The sequence below is a fragment of the Exophiala aquamarina genome, assembly GCF_000709125.1.
Source record: "Exophiala aquamarina CBS 119918 chromosome Unknown aczIA-supercont1.3, whole genome shotgun sequence".
Classification (NCBI taxonomy): Eukaryota; Fungi; Ascomycota; class Eurotiomycetes; order Chaetothyriales; family Herpotrichiellaceae; genus Exophiala; species Exophiala aquamarina.
This window is the reverse complement of record NW_013550585.1, coordinates 2,440,342-2,461,503: the sequence shown is the minus strand read 5'-3', so window position 1 is coordinate 2,461,503 and position 21,162 is coordinate 2,440,342. Positions and strand designations below refer to the sequence as shown.

General features: G+C 51.4%; 6 protein-coding genes across 6 annotated transcripts; 1 reads left to right on the top strand and 5 right to left on the bottom strand.

The window, feature by feature from the left end:
• Positions 1 to 564: 564 nt before the first annotated feature.
• Positions 565 to 1,132, bottom strand: A1O9_04488 (uncharacterized protein; the record flags this gene model as incomplete). The annotated part of the gene is made up of 3 exons (XM_013406778.1): positions 565 to 716; positions 772 to 900; positions 979 to 1,132. 3 exons carry the CDS (start codon positions 1,130 to 1,132, stop codon positions 565 to 567), a joined length of 435 nt encoding a protein of 144 aa, XP_013262232.1.
• Positions 1,133 to 1,440: 308 nt separating this feature from the next.
• A1O9_04487 (lysyl oxidase-like protein 2/3/4) lies at positions 1,441 to 2,970 on the top strand (the record flags this gene model as incomplete). The annotated part of the gene is made up of 2 exons (XM_013406777.1): positions 1,441 to 1,710; positions 1,771 to 2,970. The coding sequence occupies 2 exons, from the start codon at positions 1,441 to 1,443 to the stop codon at positions 2,968 to 2,970; spliced, it is 1,470 nt and encodes a 489-aa protein (XP_013262231.1).
• Positions 2,971 to 7,371: 4,401 nt separating this feature from the next.
• On the bottom strand, positions 7,372 to 8,082 carry A1O9_04486 (uncharacterized protein; the record flags this gene model as incomplete). The annotated part of the gene is made up of 2 exons (XM_013406776.1): positions 7,372 to 8,016; positions 8,062 to 8,082. 2 exons carry the CDS (start codon positions 8,080 to 8,082, stop codon positions 7,372 to 7,374), a joined length of 666 nt encoding a protein of 221 aa, XP_013262230.1.
• A 1,762-nt stretch (positions 8,083 to 9,844) lies between these two features.
• A1O9_04485 (uncharacterized protein) lies at positions 9,845 to 14,840 on the bottom strand (the record flags this gene model as incomplete). The annotated part of the gene is made up of 2 exons (XM_013406775.1): positions 9,845 to 13,680; positions 13,730 to 14,840. The coding sequence occupies 2 exons, from the start codon at positions 14,838 to 14,840 to the stop codon at positions 9,845 to 9,847; spliced, it is 4,947 nt and encodes a 1,648-aa protein (XP_013262229.1).
• Positions 14,841 to 15,323: 483 nt separating this feature from the next.
• Positions 15,324 to 16,344, bottom strand: A1O9_04484 (uncharacterized protein; the record flags this gene model as incomplete). Its single annotated transcript, XM_013406774.1, has 3 exons — positions 15,324 to 15,674; positions 15,759 to 16,146; positions 16,196 to 16,344. 3 exons carry the CDS (start codon positions 16,342 to 16,344, stop codon positions 15,324 to 15,326), a joined length of 888 nt encoding a protein of 295 aa, XP_013262228.1.
• Positions 16,345 to 18,670: 2,326 nt separating this feature from the next.
• Positions 18,671 to 20,937, bottom strand: A1O9_04483 (uncharacterized protein; the record flags this gene model as incomplete). The annotated part of the gene is made up of 2 exons (XM_013406773.1): positions 18,671 to 19,289; positions 19,394 to 20,937. The coding sequence occupies 2 exons, from the start codon at positions 20,935 to 20,937 to the stop codon at positions 18,671 to 18,673; spliced, it is 2,163 nt and encodes a 720-aa protein (XP_013262227.1).
• Between the last annotated feature and the right edge of the window lie 225 nt (positions 20,938 to 21,162).

The following is a 21,162-nucleotide window of genomic DNA, read 5'->3' as shown; positions in this document are numbered from 1 at the left end:
CGTTGGCCATCCCGTCGGCTTGATCTTGCGGGTCATGGCAATGTATTGAGCAGAACTCCGTTTGGGGTTCCCAATATCGATGCGCCTTGAATATTTATGTACCGCGCGCCGTGACAGTGACAACGTCGCCTCACAGTTGGAAGACAATGCGCTGTAGTCTGTAGAAGCCAATCTCAATCATCGAACGTAAATGTACCTTTTCCCCGGCAATTGAAAATGTAGTCCAGGCGGTTCGCGATGCTGATCAGGATCATTGGTCCCAGCGGAACACAAGGCCGGGTCGATAGCTCAGTTTGCTGGAGACTACATACGGCGAGAGGCCCTGGCCGTGTCCGCGAAAGAGTAAGTACGAGTGCTCGTACATGTCGCCACTAATAAGTACTTCATTACTTGGAGCCTTACTGAATTCGGACAAGAAGTGCGATTGGTTGAATGAGGACGACTGACCAAGGATTCGACTGACTGGATACAATTGGAAGCAACAGTCTGCGACATACGCCGCCATCAATACTAGGTTTATTTTCGCTATCTGGACGGCAGCCCTCTTCCACGCCGTCTTGCTCTCTACGTTCTAGCCATCAGTCTGGACCCGCACTTGAAAGCAATTCCGTAATCGCTCGACGAGAAAGCGATCGTGCTCCCCCGGTGAATTACAAATGTTTGGCCAGCCGCAAGGGTCGCTTTCGCACCGGCTTCATCCTCCAAGGTGATCGTCCCTGCAGCTTCAGTCAGTGTCCATGTATCTTCTGAATCAACTAGTATGACATTCACCTTCAAAAACAACACCCACCTCATCGTATTCGTACTTGGGCGGCGTAGATGGAGGCCCTCTTTCGATGCGGAACCAAGACCCCGTGATGGGGTTGTGAACCTTCTCGTCACGACTCCCCAGGAAGTCCGCTGTCCACGAGTTAGATTGTTGTGTTTCTTTGCAGACTCGAGGCCGAGTCGGCGAAAATGGAGCTGGTTTCCACTCACTGAAGAACACATGCTCCGGCACCCCCTCGATATTCTGGACCTTGAACATATCGGTCTTGGGCTTGACTTCCAATACCATGGCGGCGTGTAGAAAATGATTCAAAGCTTGCGGTACTGCAAGATGATCCAAGGCCTTCTTGGATGGGTTCGTCATGGCTTCTTATCACTGCGACACTGCCAGTCTCTTAGAATTTCCAAGTCGGGACATTGAGTGCACCGGAAGGGATTCCGCTCTTGGACCCAAAAATGCGCAGCTCAGCAGCCGCAGGATTCCCTTCGAGCGGTGTTTGGACCGAGCTACAGAATAGTCTAGTTGTACGGGGTATTAGTATGCCGTTGCTCCCTTACCTTCACCGCTGTCAATTGTTCTTCGACCTTGAATCTCACAAACACAGGAATAACCGATTCCTCGAAGATTAGAACACTTTCCCAATTTCACATCAAGCTTGTCACGAACCTACTATGTCGAGATCAAGCGAGGGGTATCTTTGGACCAAGTCCAATCTCGCCGAGGGCCTCCCAACACAAGCAGTAATCCCGAGCACGGCGAATCTCAAGCCCAGTTACGATGTGATCATCATTGGCGCTGGGTTTGCCGGGCTACGAGCGGCTCGGGAGCTCGTCCGCCATCATGCATTGAGCGTGTTGATCATCGAGGGCCGAGACCGTATTGGCGGTCGAACGTGGACGGCTGAAGCGTTTGGAGAATCTTTTGAAATGGGGGGGACATGGGTAGGAGTTCTTTTTCTTTCTTTGAAGTCGACCGAATGCTCCAGAGTCTAAGGTACCCAGGTACATTGGAATCAGCCCCATGTATATGCCGAGCTACACCGGTACAACCTCCACAAAAATCTGAAATCAACGGCCGGCAGCACTGTAGCCCAGAAGACATATTACAAGGGCCCAGGAGTCGAAGTGCAAGAAATTGATGGAAGCACTCTTGCTGGAATCACCCAAGCTGTCGCCGAAAAGTTTTTTACCATCGACGGCCTGTCCAGCCGCGAGCTGATGCCGTATCCCCATGATCCTTTCCGAGAGCCGGGTCCGTGGAAAGCGTATGACCATCTCACGGCGCGGCAGCGCCTTGAGCAGCTTGATCTCCCCACTCTCCACAAAGGCTACTTCGAAAGCAGCATCAACACGTTCGGCAGCGCGCCTAGTACGGAGATCGGATTTGTCGAAGCGCTCCGCTGGTACGCCTTGGGTGGCCACAACATGGCCCAGGTGTTCGAAAATGCCGGCGCCTACAAGCTGGGCAACGGTGGCATGACCTCATTCGCTCGTTCCATCCTCGCAGACGCACGGAGCGACATTCTCCTCAACACGGTCGTCTCTGAGATCATTCAGAACAACGCTTCTAGTGTAGTGATTAAATCCGAGAATGGACGCACCTTCGAAGCAAAAAAGGTCATCAGCACCATTCCACTGAACTGTCTGAGTGGCGTCAAGTTTTCGCCTCCACTGAGTCCATTGAAATGCGAAGCAATCGCCAAAGGACATATCACCAAAGGCGCGAAGATTCACTTCAAGCTTGGGTCGACTGAACCAGGGTGGTTCGCGGCGTCTGCGGATTCCGCCAACTCGTCTTTCTGCTTTTCCTTGTCGGACCACAATGGTACAAGCTCAGCCGGACCGTGCGGCACCTACGCCATTGGCTTTGGATACAGTGGGCGCCTGCAAACCCTCCGAGACAGCAAACACATCATCGAGCGGTTCAAGAAGGAACTGCGTCCAGACGCCGAGGTTGAGGGCTATCTCACCCACGATTGGACGAACGACCCGTTAGCCAAGGGTGCGTGGTGTTGTTGGGGCAGCGACTCCATGACAAGGTATCTCCAGGAGCTGCAGAAGGCGCACGGAAACGTCTTCTTTGCGAGTGCCGACTGGGCTGACGCATGGCGAGGCTTCGTTGATGGGGCACTCGAAAGTGGCCTAAAGACAGCACAAGACGTGGCGAGGGAATTGAACGTGGGTCCAGAACCAAGGTTGTAGCTATTAGCTGCGTACATCTGACAGTTTCCAAGGATCGCCCAAGATGGGCATTAAGACCGTGCTCTGCTAAGTTCAATATAACATTTTGAGACAGTCTATTACTGGTGAAAGAAGGGGGTTTCCCCACGCATGGACACTGGCGGCGATACTTCAGGAATGGGTTGTTCCATGCAATGGGAATCTCAAGAGATTCGCAAGCTATCCCATGGAGTTGACCTGGGTGTCTGGGTACCTGAATGGAAATTGCGAATTCCTTTTGCCCTTCCTTCTCTTTGCAGTTGATTCGCTGCTCCCAGCTACGAGCAGTTTCACCCATACGGGAAGTCACGTGAGCAATTCACCCTGGAGTCGCGATCTCTGAAGACCAACAGCCAGTGTCAGACAACAGACTGCTAGTGTATTCTTAGGATGATCAAAATCTTTTACATGGATGAAGCAGTGACCATTAGTGAAGCTCAGACAACTAAATGCCTTTAGCAGATGCGATTTTAGTTCTATCAGAAAGGGTTCCTCTGCAGAAAGATCTTTGCCTCGAATCCGTCGAGGAGAAATCAGATCAACGCATCAAGAGGGCTCGGAAGAGCTTCAGCATTTACATCAGAATGCCGTTGAAGACATCGATGGACACTGTTGCTCAATAATGAGGGCAAGCACGCCCCGGACCGGCCTTGTACAAGTTCCCAACGTGCAATGACTACCTCGGTCCTGTGACCCACCGAAACGAAGAAATATTGAGAAAAGGGCTGCAGGGAAAGGGAAGAAGGGAAGGGAAACTTTTCAAATCCAGAGGGGTAAAACATCCAGACTGGAAATGATGTAGCAGTCGGCGTCCGTTCAATTTCGAGTTTGGTTGACATGTGCGGGTTCTGGGCCACTCTGTCCAGAACCTGCAGGCTGCTCGGGTTCATGAAGGTCCGCGTGGTCAATAGTGGGTGGATGTGATTCAACACTCCCGGGCGGGCCTCCAGTTGCGAACATAACATCGTGGGACGGACTGCGACGATGTCCGGACTGGAAAATGGGCTCGTCAGGCGGGATTTCCCGCTCAACACTGCTCTCTCGAGTGGGATTTCGGGTGGGATGATGATTCTGCAGAGATCCAGTGTCTTGAAGAGTCAGTGAAGAGTCCAAAAGGAATCGGCTGTCTTCTGCTCACCGCCGCCTTGCGTCTGGTCGACCCTGCTCCGGGTGGAGGCTTGCGAGGGCTGCATAGAAGTCGTAGGCACCTGCTGAGATCGCGTTCTGCTCCCGGGAAGAGAGGCCTGTGAAGCTGGGGCTGAAGGTCTGCTGGTGGAAGGGGGTCTAGTTGAAGGTCAGTCACGACGCTGAAGGAAGTATCGACCCTACGAACTCTGAATCAGGGCGTGTGGTCCCATAGTCATCCATCGGAAGGCCACGCACACCCTTCATTTGCTTCTGCATCGGGTGTGCTTTTGAAGTCGTATTGAGAGATGTTTGAGATACAAACTGGCTCAGCATGACAGCAAATGTGCTGCTTCATATATACAGGATTTGGCAGATGGGGATGGTGCAGGTTCTTCGCCGGTGGTTGAGCCATTGGTGTCGGTGCTTTCCACGTCCTCTCCCTTTGGACGAAGGCTGGCCAGAAGAGCAGAGGGTAAGGGGAATTTTTGAACATAGCCACGGCCGGCTGCCATCAGGTTTGAGATATATGTTTGGCCCTTTCTGTGGTTGTAGATTGCAACTGGTCGCACTGCAAAATGCTAGGCAGCCTCCCAGGGCTGCGGTGAAGATGGCGCAGTCATGGTGGGTTCTTGTAACGCTCGACGCCATAGGAGCGGGGAGGTTTAGGTTGGTGCTGGCGGCCAGAGGTACCGGCCAGGAACGCGCTGCCCGGGCATTGGAGAGAGCATCAGGCGTTCACTGGCAGCCAAGGGTTGTCAGGTATGTTTGCCTATTCCTCAAGGGCGATGCAACAAACACCGAATGCGCGCGCGCCAGGAGTCCAGAACTCATGAGGCGGCAGGAAAAGGCAAGCAGGGAGTCCCGTATGTGTGGCAGTTTGGGCCTCGAGCGGCTCAGCAGAAGGTCAATAGTGCGGCTGGGCTGGTTCAGGGAGAAGAGAAGGGCGCCGGGCCAGTTGGCAACTTGACAACTTGACGGCGTGAAGTGGGCTTGTCGACTGCCAGTTCAGGCTGAAGGCGTATGGGTGTCATGGTGTGAACTCGCGCACCACTGGTAACTGGGATTCCGTCCGGCGTAACCGCAGCACGTTGGGTACGAGTCCCAGTTAATTAGTAAGTGTGCTTCCAGTTGTGATGGCGGGTTATTTGGTGGCCCCGAGATGCACCCGTCGCTCTTTCCCACATCCACACTGCCATGTCACGCCTGCCCATTCATACTGGTCCGTGCCTTCCTTGCCTTCCATGCCTTCACCGTTTGCATATCCAACAGGCACTCTGCCCTTACAAAGGATGCTCACTTCCAGAACTGCTCGTCGTCTGTTTTCTTGCTCGCAATGTGTACAGATCCCATCTCATCCACGGCTTCCTTTGTAATCTCGCTGCGCCTCTGCTGGCTGGTTCGCGAAGTGAGGCGGCCTAACGCGCAGGGCAGATGCCTTGGTTCTTATCACTTCCACCGCTCTCACCGCCGAACACCGCTTCTCCTCTTGACCAGGAACACATCCTCGCGGCGGTGAGGATGTATTGCAGATAAGTGGTCTTGTTAAGCACGCACATGACCAAAGCCTGCTGTACGGGAACCTGCTGTACCGCTTTTCCTGCAGCTGTCCTGCAAAGCTGCCCGAGTGATCGGTCTAAACAATGGCTCGTTTGACTGGCACTAACAGCACCGGACCCGAACCTCATATTGGCCGTTCAGGTACTTGGAATTACACTGCTGAGATTTTAGTGTTTTGTCACACCCAATTACCACTTGGGCTGATTTGCCTGGATTAAATCGCCAGCGCATGTGCTGGCACGGCACTTCCTAGATGGCCCTTTGCTCCCTAGGTCTCAGCACGTCGACGCTAAGTTTGTTGAGATGCTCTTTGTCGACAGCACTCCTCTCCACCTCCAAGTGTGGTGTTGGGCACAATTGTCCATGAGAAGCTTCACGTTTGGCCAAACAGCCACCGGCAGGCGAGTCTCTAGGGACATTCAGCTGGGCTAGCACTACGCTGTGCCTGAGCATCCATGATTCCTTCTCGTGCTGGAATCTTATATAGATTCTTGGATTGGATTCACGTTGTCCGGCCCAATCAACGTCGTTGTTGACATTTAAAGCGAAGCCCACCCAATCGCCAGAGGCAGCAGCTGGTTGGTGCTCTCTTTTACCAATAACGCCGTCAGGACCCCCGTTAGAGCCACAGCGGACCATTGCAGAGCCACACAAGCCGCGCAATAGTATCACAGAACCGTCATCCTATGCCGGAACCTGCTTTCCGCCCAACAAGCGCCAGAGTCAGCTTGGGTCCCGAACAGACATTGGCCATGGCCGAACATCAACTGCGAACAAGTAAGTGGAGCGTGTGCACGACCATCAACCGCATTTCACTTACGCTGAAGTGGATTGTAAGTTATTGACTATCACCTTCAACCTTTCTCCATACACTTTATCTCCTTCTTGGAGCTGCAAAGGCCTTTTTCTCCTCTCACACCGCTACTTCCCTAAGGACGGAATCAACGAAGAGCGGCCAACTTCTTCTTCGATTCGCCGCCTACCAGGATCAGAGCCGTTCCGAGATTCCAAGCAGTCAACATCCACAGTTGCCTCGCTCTCGTCCCTTCCATCTTGCTATCTGAGTCCTATGCGTCTCGCCGCATTGTACTTTGTATGGTTTCTTTCAGCCCAGCCTCCAGTTGGTGTCACACGGCCATTCTTACGAACACCTCTCTAGACATCAACCTCCTCCTCGTGTCAGTCTCTGAGATACCTCGCTCTCCTCCAGCTTCCCTTTTGTCCCCCACACCTAGGATCGTCTGCGAAAGAAGCATAATGAATGAGGAAATATGAAGAGGCGGGATGAGGCCAAGCTAGGTCATTGTATGAAAACAGCGGTTATAGAGTACCTGGATAGCTTCTGCGAGGCAGGGGCAACAGATCTCAATGCCTCACGCGCGTACAGTCTAGCTATGCAGCATTCAAAGTTCTCAGGTTCAGTATGGAAGAGACTGCCCTCCAATCATTAACTCTACTGTTTTATTTGGTGCGCAAGCATGGTAGCGTATTGGTTCAATCGTAATCCATGGGCATCATATGCTAGTCTACTCTTGTCTTGTGCCGTCCTCCTCCCCAGCCAGGCAGGCAATGCCGTGCCATTTGTATAGTCATGCACCATGCATTGCCGTGTTTTGTTGCTGTACCAATATCGTGATAGAAGTACATCTTGTACAGAGGTTGAAATATGCCAGCTTATTGTCGGCTTCTCCCGTCGTATCAATCAACGCCCAACGCGACACCCTTATCATTCTTTCCAAGAACCTTGTCACATGTCGCATCTGTCTTCCTCGAGTTGCCGGTCAGGAAGTCGTACCAACTTGAGCCGGCAACGCATAGCAAAGTGACCGCGAATTGCCAGACAACCATAAGTAACCCTCCTATTCCCCAAGGCATGAGGAATTTGATCCACTCGTTCGTCTGGTAGAGATCATTTTGTGACTGAATATAGTATCGCTCTTTGTTATCCTTTGCTTCTGGGACAGGGCATGGAGAGGGAGAAGCAAGAACACTGAAAGCATTCTCGGTGGGCAGTGCCGGCGTTTTCTTCCTATCATCTGTTGGGCTGGTGAACAGCACTTTCTTCTTCCCTTTGTTAGGCGTCGATGGTTCCGTCTCCAAAACATCTGCCTTTGCGTGGTTTGTTTTGCCGTTCTGATTGTCCGGTGTCAAGGAAAGGTCCTCAGGAGACTTCCAGGATATGTCGGAGGTAGATGCAGAGGTAGAGGGGCCTTTCACGAGCTGTAGAACTGTCACCAGTTCGACGGGTGCTTTGTAGAATGGAACAACCCGGAGTCTGAAATCTTGATGAATGAAGACGTAAAGAAGTAGCGTCTTCTTGTCAAATGCTGAATCCACTGTTAGCTGACATCTTCTTACATGAATGCGCATTGTAGCCATTCGACATACCGACACTCTTGACCGAGACATCAATGTGGGGGCTGAGGATCTTGTACCAGCGATAGATCTGTGTGATGAGCCACCTCGAGTATGGACCGCTGCCCGTCCGACAGAAGGGATGGATGAAGGAGGCTGTGGGCGTGAAGTAGGTCTCTAACGCAGTCCGTTGTTCTGCAGGGGGCGCTCTGCACAATGTGTGAATAATCGCTGGGATTTCCACCACTGTTCCAGTGAATCAGCCTCGTGGAGCCAAGTAAGGGGAGGGCCCGGTACTACCTGGATCGTCCATAATGTGGAGGTTACGAAATACTTCTCTCTGCTTGTGGATGTACTGTGAGAAGGTGTGCTATTTGGAAGATGTGGCAATGTGCAATGCAGAGAGTCAAGAACGGGGAAATAGAACGGTGATGTCGGGTTTGGGACCTCCACCGCACCTGCTGATGCAAGTAAATCATAGGAAGAAGTTTCAATGTCTACAGCTTCGATGATCTCGCCCAAGTCACCACTCCCTCCTCCATATGCTTGTCCAAGACGTAGGAGCGACTGGCGACTCCGAAACTTTAGCGCTCGCTGTAGGCCGCAATGACATCATTTGTTTTGTATTGTAACTACTGGTATAGCGCGGTCACGTGGATGGATCGATGCCCGAGGCCTATGTAAACGACCGTCGCGGAATGGACGTGCTTGAAATATACAGTCGCCGGACAGCAGTATGCACATAAGGTCGACGGACTGAAGTAATTGAATGCCAGTCTAGCGGTGAATTGCCGGTCAACCACGCCCAGCCTACGACATGGAGATAACAAGGAGCCACGATCTCTGACCTGTTATGAACAAGTTCAATACAACTGTATGATAGCATTCGCTACTACCAACACCGGACATTACGTAGGGACCCAGCATCTTCCTAGGTAGGTGTGGGACAAGAAGCCCTGCGATCTTTTCACATAACACAGTGCCACTAACATAGCTGTATGTGCTACATCTTCCGCCTGGTCAGGTTGCGTAGCTCGACTATGGTGCTGAGGAGGAGCCTGGAGGATTCATCAGACTTGCCAAAACTGACGAACTACGTTCGTCAGGCTCTCTAATTGTTGTGCGCATCATTCCAAAATGCTGGCCAGTGGCTCGTTGGCAAACTGATGCACCAACTACGGTACATTTCCCAGACCGCTGAAACAATCGCTGCGCACTAGGGAAATGCATCAGCTCCGATCGGAGACGAAATCCTGGCTGCCCTGCGTAGAAATGAGAGACCTGAACCACAAAAAGGCCTACATCTCAGTGGCGGGCTGTTGGGGAGATGCGACCTCCCCAGGTGCAAACATGAACGAAAGCACCAAGCTTTCGAGGTCGATGCCGACCAGTGTATAGACATGATGGAAGGGAGACCTGGGCCCCCCTCAGGATTGAGAACTGATCAATCCATCTTCACAATGCCCTTGCTGGGAATTCGTGCCACGTTCCAAAGCTAATCACTGTCAATAGATATAACGATGTATTAAATCCAAAGCAGCGATTGCTTGTCACCATTTTAACCTGAACTTTGAACTACATCTGAGTACATGTCTTAGCTTTGCATCATCATTGGCATCATGCGGCCCCTGGTCTTACAGGTATACAACATCCGTTTTTTATCTGAGTTGGTGGGAGCAGCTGGGGTCCGTTGAACTCAAAGTACTTCTTCGAGATGAGGGTGTAGCTCGACATGTTCTAGAAGCTCTGATCCTTTTTGCATAGCCTATTCCAAGGCATTTTTGGACCAGCCATGTTCCGAGCCTTGGTCGATTTATCAGGTTGATTTTCCTGTCATGAGGAAATTGACAATATTCTTATGCCCACGGTCGAAGGCCAAATCGAGAGCAGTGAGGCCTTGATTGTTACAAGGGGCGTCGAGATCGATTCCATGGTGAGCTAGCGTCTTCACCACCTCAAGCTGGCCAGTTCTGACGGCCCATTCCAACAGCGTGCGTCCCGAAGGCAACTCAACATCCGAATAGTTGAGTCCCTCCTCAATCAACAACGTCACCATCGGAGCGTCACCGTTGTCTGTGGCAAGTCCGTAAAGTGAAGAGCTGAGTTCAGAGTCCGCTAGATTTACCAATGATCCGTGCCTCAGGAGCAGAGAGGTCGTCTCGGTGTCACCACCATCGACAGCTTTGGATAAGGGAGAATCACCAGACTTGCTGGGAATTCTCACGTCGGCGCCTTTGTCGAGCAAGACTTTCAAAACCTCGCTTCTCCCGTAAGCGGCCGCCCACCAAAGTGGGGTGCGGCCATTTGGATCTTGCCCATTGATTTCGACATTGGCCGCCAAGAGCATTTCGACCAGTCTCTCGTACCCATATTGACTGGCGAATGAGAGTGGGCTTCTACCCTGATATCCTCGGTAGTCGGCAGAGGCTCCATTGTTCAATAAACATTTGGCAATGGCTTCGTTTCCAGTCATCACTGCGTATAGAAGAGGCGTGCGCCCAGTGGAGTCTTCACTGTTTAATTGTCTAGAGTTGCAAAGACCGTCGATAGCATCTGTCAAACCCTTTCTGATTGCAATCATCAGTGGAGTGAAGCCGTCGGGATCTTGCACATTTGGACTTGCTCCGTTTTTAAGAAGAAGCCTCATGACGTTGGTATAACCATTGCTCGTTGCTATGAGGAGCGCTGTTTGTCGCTTGTGGTCCTGGAGTTCGACGTTTGCGCCGCGTTCGAGGAGAAGTTCAACCCCATCAAAATAGTCTGCAGAAACTGCCCATTGGAGAATAGTTTGCCGATTCAAATCGATGGCGTCTAGATCCGCGCCGGCATCCAGCAAAATTATCGCTGCGTCTAATTGATGATGCATGATAGCCCACCAGAGCACAGTTTTGCCCAAGGAGCACCGGTGCTCTAGGTTCGCATTATTTTTGATTAATGATCTTATTACCATATCATGGCCACCCTTCGCAGCCCAAAACAACGCGGTCCGGCCCAATGCGTCAACTTGATCTCGGACCGCACCATGCTCTAGGAGCAGGTCGACAATAAGTTGGTGCCTACCTTCCGCTGCCCACATCAGCGGAGTTCTCCCCTCCGCATCTGAAAGATTTAATGCGGCGTTGCTTGCAACAAGGAATCGGGCCGCATTTAGCTGCCCGCACTCTGCTGCATGAGATAAAGGGGTCCGGCCTTCTGGGTCCCGTCCATCCACTGTCGCACCCATTTCGATCAAAGATATCATCATATCGACAAGCCCTTGTTGTGCAGTCGCAATTAGAGGTGTCGGGCCCTGTACGCCTCGACCGTTGGGGTCGCAAGCTCTCTCTGCAAGTAACGCCTCTGCAACATTTTGACAGTGTATGACAAGGGTGTAGTAGAACGGGGTGTATCCAGTGCTGTCTATGAACTTCTGTTCGTCGATCCCTAGTTTAGCAATCTTGATGGCTGTTGAAGCTTTCCTAGCAAATAGAGCTTGTAGAAAGGCCAGTGTTCTTCGCCCACTGTCATGTGCAAATTGATCGAGTTCCAAGGTGAGATCGAGAATACGACTTAGATCGCATTGTATCGCGAACCTCAACAGTGTGTCATCTTCTGACATCTTCTTACTCGGCTGTGCACCATTTTCGAGGAGCCTTTCCACAATATTGCTGGCAGTAGATTCCTCTTCGTAGTAAGAGTCAAAAAGGTTGTAGAGTGTCCGATAAAGTGGTGACCGTCCAGAATTATCCTGTATACTAGGATCCGCCCCATTCGATAACAAGATCTCTACTGCCTCCTCATTGAGATTTGCTGCAACGCACAATAGTGTTGTACGGCCCCAGTTGTCTTGGATATCTAGATCTGCACCATGGTCGATCAACACGTCCATCAGGTCCATGTATCCGCCGGTCGCTGCCCACCACAACGGAGAGAGTCGTTGGATGTCCAGAGCATTGACATGCGCACCGTTCTTGATGAGGGACGTGGCTGCTTGAATATGTCCATTTGCTGCAGCATAAATGAGTGGAGTCCGACCTTCCAAGTCTTCGGGATTGCTGTCCTTGTATGATCTGTGAGCAACGATCGCATCTATGAGGTGGGAGAAGCCATAATACGCCGCAACATGTAGTATATGCGCCCCTCCTTGGAGTTTGCAGGCGCGAGAGTCTAAAGAGCATAACTGGAGCCATTTTTGCAAGCGATTCGGGCTAGGCCACTGGAAATATTTCAAGAGACTTCGTTCCACTGCACCGTCGATGTCGGCCTTTTTCAAGTGTGAGGGCCACCTGGTCACAGCATACTGGAGAAGTGGGTACTGAGCCTTTTTCTCCTGTGCCTCCTTAACAAGGAGTTGATTGACTTCCCTGGTGAGGATGTATTGCATGCAACACTTGAACATTAATTCATGAGCACGTGCGATGGTGTACTCTGGTCCCAGCTGTAACTGATCCTGTCCAATGGATTGCTCGAGGTCTTGCAGACCTTGCTGTAGAAAATAATCTTTGACTGACTGATGGATGCATTGAATGGTGGCAGTGTTTATATTCGCCCCTCCGGTAATCTCCACCAAGCCACCCGATAGCGCTTTGATCAACTTGATTAGTTGCTCGTCTGTGCTGACATAGTTTTCTGAAGCTGCCCATTTCGCCAGATCTCTTGCAGGAGCCAATGAATTAAAGGAAAGGACGTATCGCATTTGAACCGGAGATAGTGGCTCCTCCGCAAGACAGACCCACTGAAAGAGATGCAGCGCATACATCTTTTCGGAAAAAGGAATCTTGTCCAGTGCTTCTTTGTACAGCTGCCGGAGTTCGGGAGAGCTATTTTGAATTTCCTTACGGAGTGTCTCTAGACCGTATCCACTGAGCCCTTTGCGTGCAATTTGTGGGAGGATGAGCGCTGTCCACAAAAAGTTGCCTCCTGCCTTGCGCAGAATTTCAGCCTGGATATCATTCTGCGCATCCGTTTCGACGAAAACAGTTGCAAGAGTAGCTTGCACAAATTTGGAAATGTCGTCTGAATTTTGGTTCTCGACGCAGATTTGGGGGGCGCCAAAAAGGTCCATAACAGGGTAATGGCGGCAGGCTATGCACATGCTAATGGCCGAGCGGTCTCCGCGACCAGGTTTTGTTAAGCTCCAGAGTTCTGCTGATAGCTTTCGCGCCATTTCTTCACCAAATTCGTCCAGGCCATCAACGAAGATCGTGATAGACTTGGTCGTGTGCTCTTTCACTCTTGTTTCAAGAAATTCGAGCAGCTCTTTCTCATGCCAGTTCCAAGCCTTCCCATACTCCCCCTGGGTATCTTGCTTCAATAGGTAGAGCTCGGTCAGTTGGGTGCGAAGAATCTCGGCTTTTGTCAATATCTGGTGTAGGATAGACCGATAGAGCCCAGCAGGTGATTTCTGTAGCTGGGTACCACGACCATGGACGAAGAATGAGGCAACGATGACGCTGTCGTCCATTCTCTTCCCAACAGCTTGGACCAGGGTATCGAGGAGCACACTTTTACCCGCTCCGGGTTTCCCAAGAATCCAAAGTAGCGCATGTTTCTGGGCAGCCCAGGCTTGATACTCTGGATGGTCCATCAGCCAAGCACAGGTTCCGTCGGCAGCACGTTCAATATTTTCTCGACGAGCGTCCATTTCGGTAAACCAGAGCGACTTAAGACAGGCTTTCATGATTCGTTAGCACGAGATGGCCCAGAGTACGCACGTGCTTACCTGATTCAGCAGCATCTCGACTGATTCTCTTCGCGTGAGGGTACATTGCGTTGAGATGATGGGTGGCAAACTGGGCATTAACTGAATTTGCAACTTGATGAGAAGGTTGCATTGAATTCACTTGAAAGTTCCCTGCCATCCCAGAGTCATGACTCCTATCGGGCATATTTGCTTGGAATGAAGAAGAAGGCGGGATGGTCATCAGGAGTTCTTTCGCATAAGCAGCGGAAGTGGCAGCTGCATACTCTTGCCATTGTTTGTTCTTGTGAGAATCTGAGTAGTCGCAAATGCCACGAATAACTAAGCATTCGAAATAATTCATCAAGCCAGCGGCCTCCATCTCAAAGCAGAGAACGTCCAGCTCAAGACTTAGCCGTTCTCTTGTCAGCGCATCTCGCATTACCTGATTGGCAGATGCAATCAAGCCATAGTGTATTCTGGGCTGTGAAGTGCTTCGCAAAGGCCGAGAAATCACTAAATTGCGGCGATCACATTCATCACAGGTTCGATTGTTTGGATTTGGATGAGCATAGGACGACTCGAACAATTCATCGAGGCCATTTGTCGGAGGACGACAAGCCTCCTCGCGGTTCGAATTTTTCTGAATGACATCCTCAAGAATTGCGCTGATTTGGGATTTCCCTGAACGCCGATGGCGTGCTTCTAGGCTTGAGGTTGCGGTCAATAGTATCGCCGACGGACGATTGAGTGAACCGGTGATTTTGAAGCGACCCTCGTGTAGGGTTTTCCCAAAATCATATTGAATTACACCGCTATATTGCCCGGCTGGACGGCTCACGACGACGTCTCCTAGGCGAACATCATGAGTTGCTGTCGGGGCACCGCCACCAATACCTACGAGGAGAACAAATCGAAGGGAAGGGAAGGTGTTCCGCATTTGTGCCGCAACGACGGCTGCTGGTACGGAGCCCATGTAAGGTAGTATTGTAATGACAACATTATGCGCGCCGATCCTTCCCAAAAAGTAATTATTGTCGTCTTGAGCAGCTTGTTGAATGGGCTCGTGCTCCTCATCTAGCATGTCCAGAGCAGCAGCGCCCTCGAGGGGAAGGGCAGCGATCCAGCCGACATGATAATCATGAGCCAGCATCTTGCTGAGAATGTGATAACGATATAAAGATCAAGCTAGACAGTACTCTGGAAAGTCAGACATTTCAGCCCGCCAACCTGAGAAAATCTTGGAGGGTTCTCCTTATCACTCTCGTATTGTCAAAACCGAGGGAGACTTGCCGCATGGGCTCAGCCATCCGCGAAAGCGAGAGAGCTCTGGACCACGAATAATACCGGAACCATGATTGTGGAATTCCTCACGAAGTGGTGAAGTCGAGGTCGAAGTTATACAGACATTGAGGCTGAAGGAAGCAAGATGTTGGGCGGCACAGCCTCCAAGCTTGATCGATACTGTGGACATCACGTGGTGAGAAGTTGGGAGGATCTAGCCGAGATAGGCTAAGCTTGAAACGTTGGGCATTGTTACCGAAGGAGGAGCGACCAACTACGAGTACATCCGAGCAGTGTCGTGCTAACAACGACAACTTCACATTCGACCATCAACACTCGATATCGATATTCGTCATGCGTCGAAAACAACACGGATGTCCCGCTTAGCAGCAGCAGTAGCATTGCCACCAGTGGCAGCACCCTCTTGAGTGAAAACGGCGCTGCCGCCGAATGGGCCAGCCGGTGTGGAGTTCTTGACACGAACTACACAAACATTCTCTACGCCAGCCACTGTACCGGAGCACTTCATTCCAGCAGGCATTTGTACCTTGATGGGAAAATCAGTTGTCGTCGTGCCACTGATGCCGGCGATTGCACCCGGAACATCTGCGATCATTTCCGCCGGCTGGAAGGCAGCTTCACTTGTGCCTCCGGAGGTAGGGTCAATGGCCGCAGTCATTGGGCCTGCTCCATCTTGATTGACCTATACGAGAAAGAGGGTCAGAAAAGAGGGGACAAAGTGCGAGATCCATTACCTGCGTTTAACAGAGACGTGATGGAGGCTTACCTGGTGCATGACCATATTGATGACGCCATCGGCACCGACAGTAGGAAGACCGGATGTTGCACCAGTACCAGCAGATTTAGCAACGCCGTCCTCAACAGTGCCTTTGGGAGTCTTTGCTCCAGATGCTTCCGCGGCTTTGCCTCCGCCTCCGCCACCGCCAGCAGCTCCGCCTAGCACATTGTCCAACCCGTCAAGCAGACCCCGACGTTTAACGTCAAACCTGCTCCCAAGGAGGTTACGTTTGAATCTGGCCGCCGCTTTGGCCCCATTGCCCATGAATTTGGCAACAGCTGCCGCAGCATCCACCTCACCACCGCCACTTGTTTTTCCAAGCGGAGGCCCATTCCTTCGAATGACTGAGGTATCCGCTTCCGAACCACACAAAGGACTGTTCTGGTCAGCCAGATAGCTTTCCAAAGTAATCTGGGGTATCACACCTTGCACAATCACGAGGTGTCCCATCAATGACGCTCAGACCAGGCATAGTCACGCCATTAGCCCCGGTGATGGAGGTAATCACACAATGAGCCAATGCCTGAGAAACAACTGTTGCTAGCACAAACGCGGTGGAAGGTCTGAAATGCATCGTGAATGATAATGTGTTATAACCTCACAAGGTCGTCTGATGTTTGATAACGCTTGAAGGTATACGGTGATGAAGGATTGCTGAATACCTTGTGGCCGGCACAAGAAAACTGAGGACAGGCTGTGCTGATAGAATGACTGTTGAACTGAAGACAAGAGATCCAAAAGCTTCGATAAGTCAAGCCTTTTAAAAGTATTGTCGAAGGCTTCGCAGCGCTGAAGGTTCGGACTGCATTATTGCCGCACTGGATCTTATTCCACCCGGAACCAGTTCCAGACAACAGATGCAGCGGATGAAGTTCCCATCCGGACTTTGAGCCTATAAGTTCTGCGCCGTGTGAAGTCAGGCACAGCACTGCCACCGAGGTCGAGGAGGCAATAAGGCTCCCAAATCAACATCAGTCCGTGCCTCCTGCCTCGTGGCGGCGCTGTAGGTCTGTTCACTGACGGCCTCGTGCCATCTGACCACACGGAATACTGAGTCCACGAAGTATAATCTGCTTTTGATGTCGCGGAACAGAAGTGGTGAGACCAGATGGGTTCCACGACCAAGGCAATGACAAAGTGCGCAGCATCCCATCAGTTTGGCTGATACAAACATCGAGGGGTAAACCGTAACAGGCCCGCGCTGCGGCTGCAATGTGGTCGAATGGTCTGCATACTAAGACAGAACCTGTTAAACAAATCCAGAAACAAGCATTGCGAACCCCCCTTGTTCACCCTTTCGTCACCCGTGTCAGGATCTTCCTTATAGAGAGGAACCCAACAGAGCGAAAAGCTTGTCCTCAAAGTCCCAGTGGGTCGAGGCTAAGCGAAAACTGAGACCAGGGATGAAGGGTTAGGCATTTCCCCACGAGCTACATAGCCAGAGGTTTAGAAACCAGGAGGTACGGGGTAGTCTTGACAGAGTCTAACTCGCACTCGCCAGTTGGATATCTCAAACGAAGGCGAGATACCCGCGATTCGGACGAGTTACCTCGTCATTAGCGCGAGGCAGTGCATCATTGTCGACTGTGCTGCTCTTTCAGGAAAGAAGCACGAAAGGACTCATGCGGATACTATACGAGGTTCGTATGTTGTATCCACAATGGATAACTAACCTCTTTACGGAGTAACCTACCTCTGACAGAAGCTTCTGCTTCTCGCTTGCTATACTGTCGTCTAGCGAAGGACCACGCCCAAAAGATAGACATCCATAGCCTTCCCCGATTTATGTGCGGAGGAAGAGGAGCAGCTGTATTCGGCCGCGACTCAAGTTCATTAATTGCTTTGTATGTACTACGTACAAGAGATACATACACAGTTGAGGATGAGATGGTGGCTGTGCTGCTAGGGGCATTCCATCACGTTCCCATCCAGCTTTCCCGACACCCTCGGAGGTCTCCAGCATAAAACTATCTTCGTCGGCTATGGCTGTCTTTGACACACATTGCTTGCTCCTGCTTCTAAAATAAACCTCCTTCCGCACAGACATTCAACGCGGAGAGTTCTTAAATCAAGCTTTCCGTTTCATATTGGAAGGCCGTCTCACGAGGCTCAACAGGGTCGAGTCCAGAGGGGGCCCTATTCGGAGCATGGAGCCCGGCTGAAACACAAACCTCGTGTCAGGCCTCGGCCTGGCTAGCGGGCGATCTGTGCGCCCATTTGTGCGGAGTACAATATCGAGGCGCAGAGTCGACTATTTGACCTATCTTGTTAATGGGTTAGCTACCGAGCAAGACTGCTTCTGGGCGGGTACGCTTTTCGAGGAGAGGGGGGCTTCAGGTCTTCTTTTGTCTCTCCTTTTGGCTCAGCTGTTCGCCGAATGGTGTGACTTACGGCGGCCCTAGTCCTGGTTGGCTGACATGAAACAGTGTCGGCGAAGAGGTTTCGACTGCTCTCGGATCAGGATCCGAACTCACAAGAGTCGTGAGACGAGGTGAAGAACATATGCCTCCTTCAAGCAACGGATTGCTAGCTAGATGCTGCCTGCGATTCCTGCAATGCCTCCAGGATTCTCATGACTATCTTGCACCCAGAAGAAAGCAACAGCAGTATTAGTACATGGTACGTAGGAGCTACATGAATCGTACAATCGAGCCCAGGTCTCCAACTTGTGCACACAGGAGAATGACACTTTCATAGCCTGATGAGAAATGGCATAGGTAATGCGGACTGTGCTTGTGGACTGGAAGCATAGAAACAGTTTGGGTACCTGCTCTCCTTGCCCTGACGAGGCTGCAGGCGGAAAAGAGCCATCAGCTGCAAATCTGAAGCAGGTATATGAGAAAGAAAGGAAAAAAGTCAAACAAGAACAGAAAGGTCATCCCTGTCATCAATCGAGACTCTCAATAAATTGCTCTGCCCTCATTCCATCGCCTGACCTCCGTGCCTGTGCCGCCCAGGTTGGCTCTCCCTTCCGCATTATCAGGTGTCGCTCCGGTGCTCGGGTTCGCACTTGCACTCCCGTCTCGAATGAGTCCGCCAGAGCGACGCCCTTCCAAGCCTGGTGCCAAATCGATAGGCCCAATCCATTCCCATACACGACTCCATTCGCCGGTCTTGCCGCCTTCTCTGGTCGAGGCCCTCACGTTGGAGTTGCCTTCGACAACTTTCCGGACATTCTGCCACACGCGCTCTCGCTCTGAAGCACTAAAGACGTTTCGGAGCACGTCGTCTCTCAACTGCCCAACACTAATGTACGGTTCAGAGGCGCGTCCATCTTCCTTCAAGGCCGCTTGTGTAGCAAGTCGATCCAGTGTGGTTCCCACCAATGTGGGGATCTGCGCAGTGGCCCGCTGGTGAGCGATGAATTTGCTGCGCGCATATACAAGACTCAGTCCCAGAGACATCAAAACTCCAAAAGGGATTCGATATTCTGAAATCTTCCGAAAAAGCGATCTTCGGATGGAGCAGAGGATGGGGAGTGATGCGAGGGAGTGGCTTGAAAGGACGATGTTTCCGGATCTATGTTAGACGAAACAGGGATGCTTGGTCAGTTAGTGAATCGCTAGGTTTGGGTGGAGGCGAGGAAAGACAATAAAAGAAAAGTCAGACGTTTTGTAACTCACCCATCACTGGTCACCTCAACTTCGTCCCTGTTCATCACAAGTCCAATGGCACTATGCCACAGATCTTCAAAGTCATGATCGCTCATCCCCTTTCGTTTCTGCTTTGATATCGCACTCTTTAATTCCTCTTCAGAGACCTGCAGCTTGGACGCTGAAGCAGTCGCTACTGTTTGCACGCTCTCGCTCTCAGAAGGTTCGCTGAATCTCGAGCTGAGGATCTCTTCTCCACATTCATATGCAGCGCGCCTCTCTCGAAGTAAATCAATCGCCTTGTCCACGACGATATTGATCCTTCTTTCCTTTTCACTATCTGGCTCACACGTGGGGGGCACAGGTATCAAGCCATTCAGACTGAGTGGATGTTGCTTGAGGACATAGTCAGTCTCACACTCAACCTCCATATTGGAATTGCAGATTGCGTGGAGTGGACATGGTTCGCACTGTGGCTGCAAATTTTCGTGGATCCAAGCAGGAATTCGGGGATTGTCAACCAAGCTCCAATTGGGCTGACCAACACCACAGTATCCTATCCTGACTTTTTCCTGCCGGTACCAAGTCCCCAGCCCTATGAGTAAGCCGGTGAGGACGGTCCAGGGTGCAACCTTTGCTACGGTGCTAGGAGGTGTCTTTTTCTTCCGCCGTACCAGAGCAGATGTCCTACCCGGGGCCACCTGACCGTTTCTCTCCTGCTCTGCAAGGTCTCGAGCTGCATCAGGTGTGAACTCTTCTGTGACTGGAATTCCATCAGGAGAATTTGAAGTCAGTCTGGAGACAGGGAACTCTATCGCAGTCCTCTGAGGTGAAAACTCTTCTTGCTTAACGGGTGGAGACGTGGTTTGTCTTCGCTTTGTAGGACTCTTCTTTACACTTGAAGATGTAAGAGACTTGCGATTTCGGGCTACTGACGATAGTCTTTTCGACCCGGAGGGGGGGCTGGAACCTGATTGGAATGGGTTCTCGTCCGAAAATGGGCTTTGATCAGAGTCCAGAGATTCTCTCTTCAATCTGATGTCCGGTTCTTCCAGCTTGACTGAGGGTTGCAAAATAGCCTGCGTTGGTGCACTCTTGCGGGATCGGCGCACCGTGTTTTCTATCTCGGGCTCCGTATCTGACGCACGGGGGGTCCTGGTGGTACTCCGTCGGCTTGGAGTTTTGGATCTTCTGGAGGTTGAAGGAGTAGCGGCGGTGGCAGCAGATCCGGTTGCTAGGTCTGACTTGCTCTTCCTGCTACGGGGAGTCTTCGGCGCCGGGGGAGGAGGCATCAATTGTTTGTCATCTTCATCGTCATCGTCCAAGGTACTATCTTGGCTGCTGGGGACATCGGTAATGCCCTTGCTTGTGCGACGGACTCTGGCTTGCGCTTTGAGGAGTTTCCTTGCTTGTGGAAGAAGGTGTTGCTCAACTATCTCTATCAACTGGCTTTTCTTTGCACCAGATGGATAAGTAATGCTGTGTCCAACCAGAATGTTCCGCAATCTTGGGACAGTGAGGCTGTTAAAATCAAAGCCCGGTTGCAGATAAAAGAGTTCGTCATCGTCAGCCATGGTGATGACGAGTAATAGGTGTTCGCAGGGTCAGGCCTAGATATGTCGAGCGGGAAGGTCTATGATGACGACAATGACGACGGTGCGACCAGGAGGCCACCGGTAGAGTAACAGGAAGGAGGTAAGGAGTCAAAGCGTAGAAATAGAACAGATGTACACTTGATATGCGGCAAACTGTGGGAGGTGAAAGTAAACAAACGCAAGTATCATACCCCACCAGTGCCT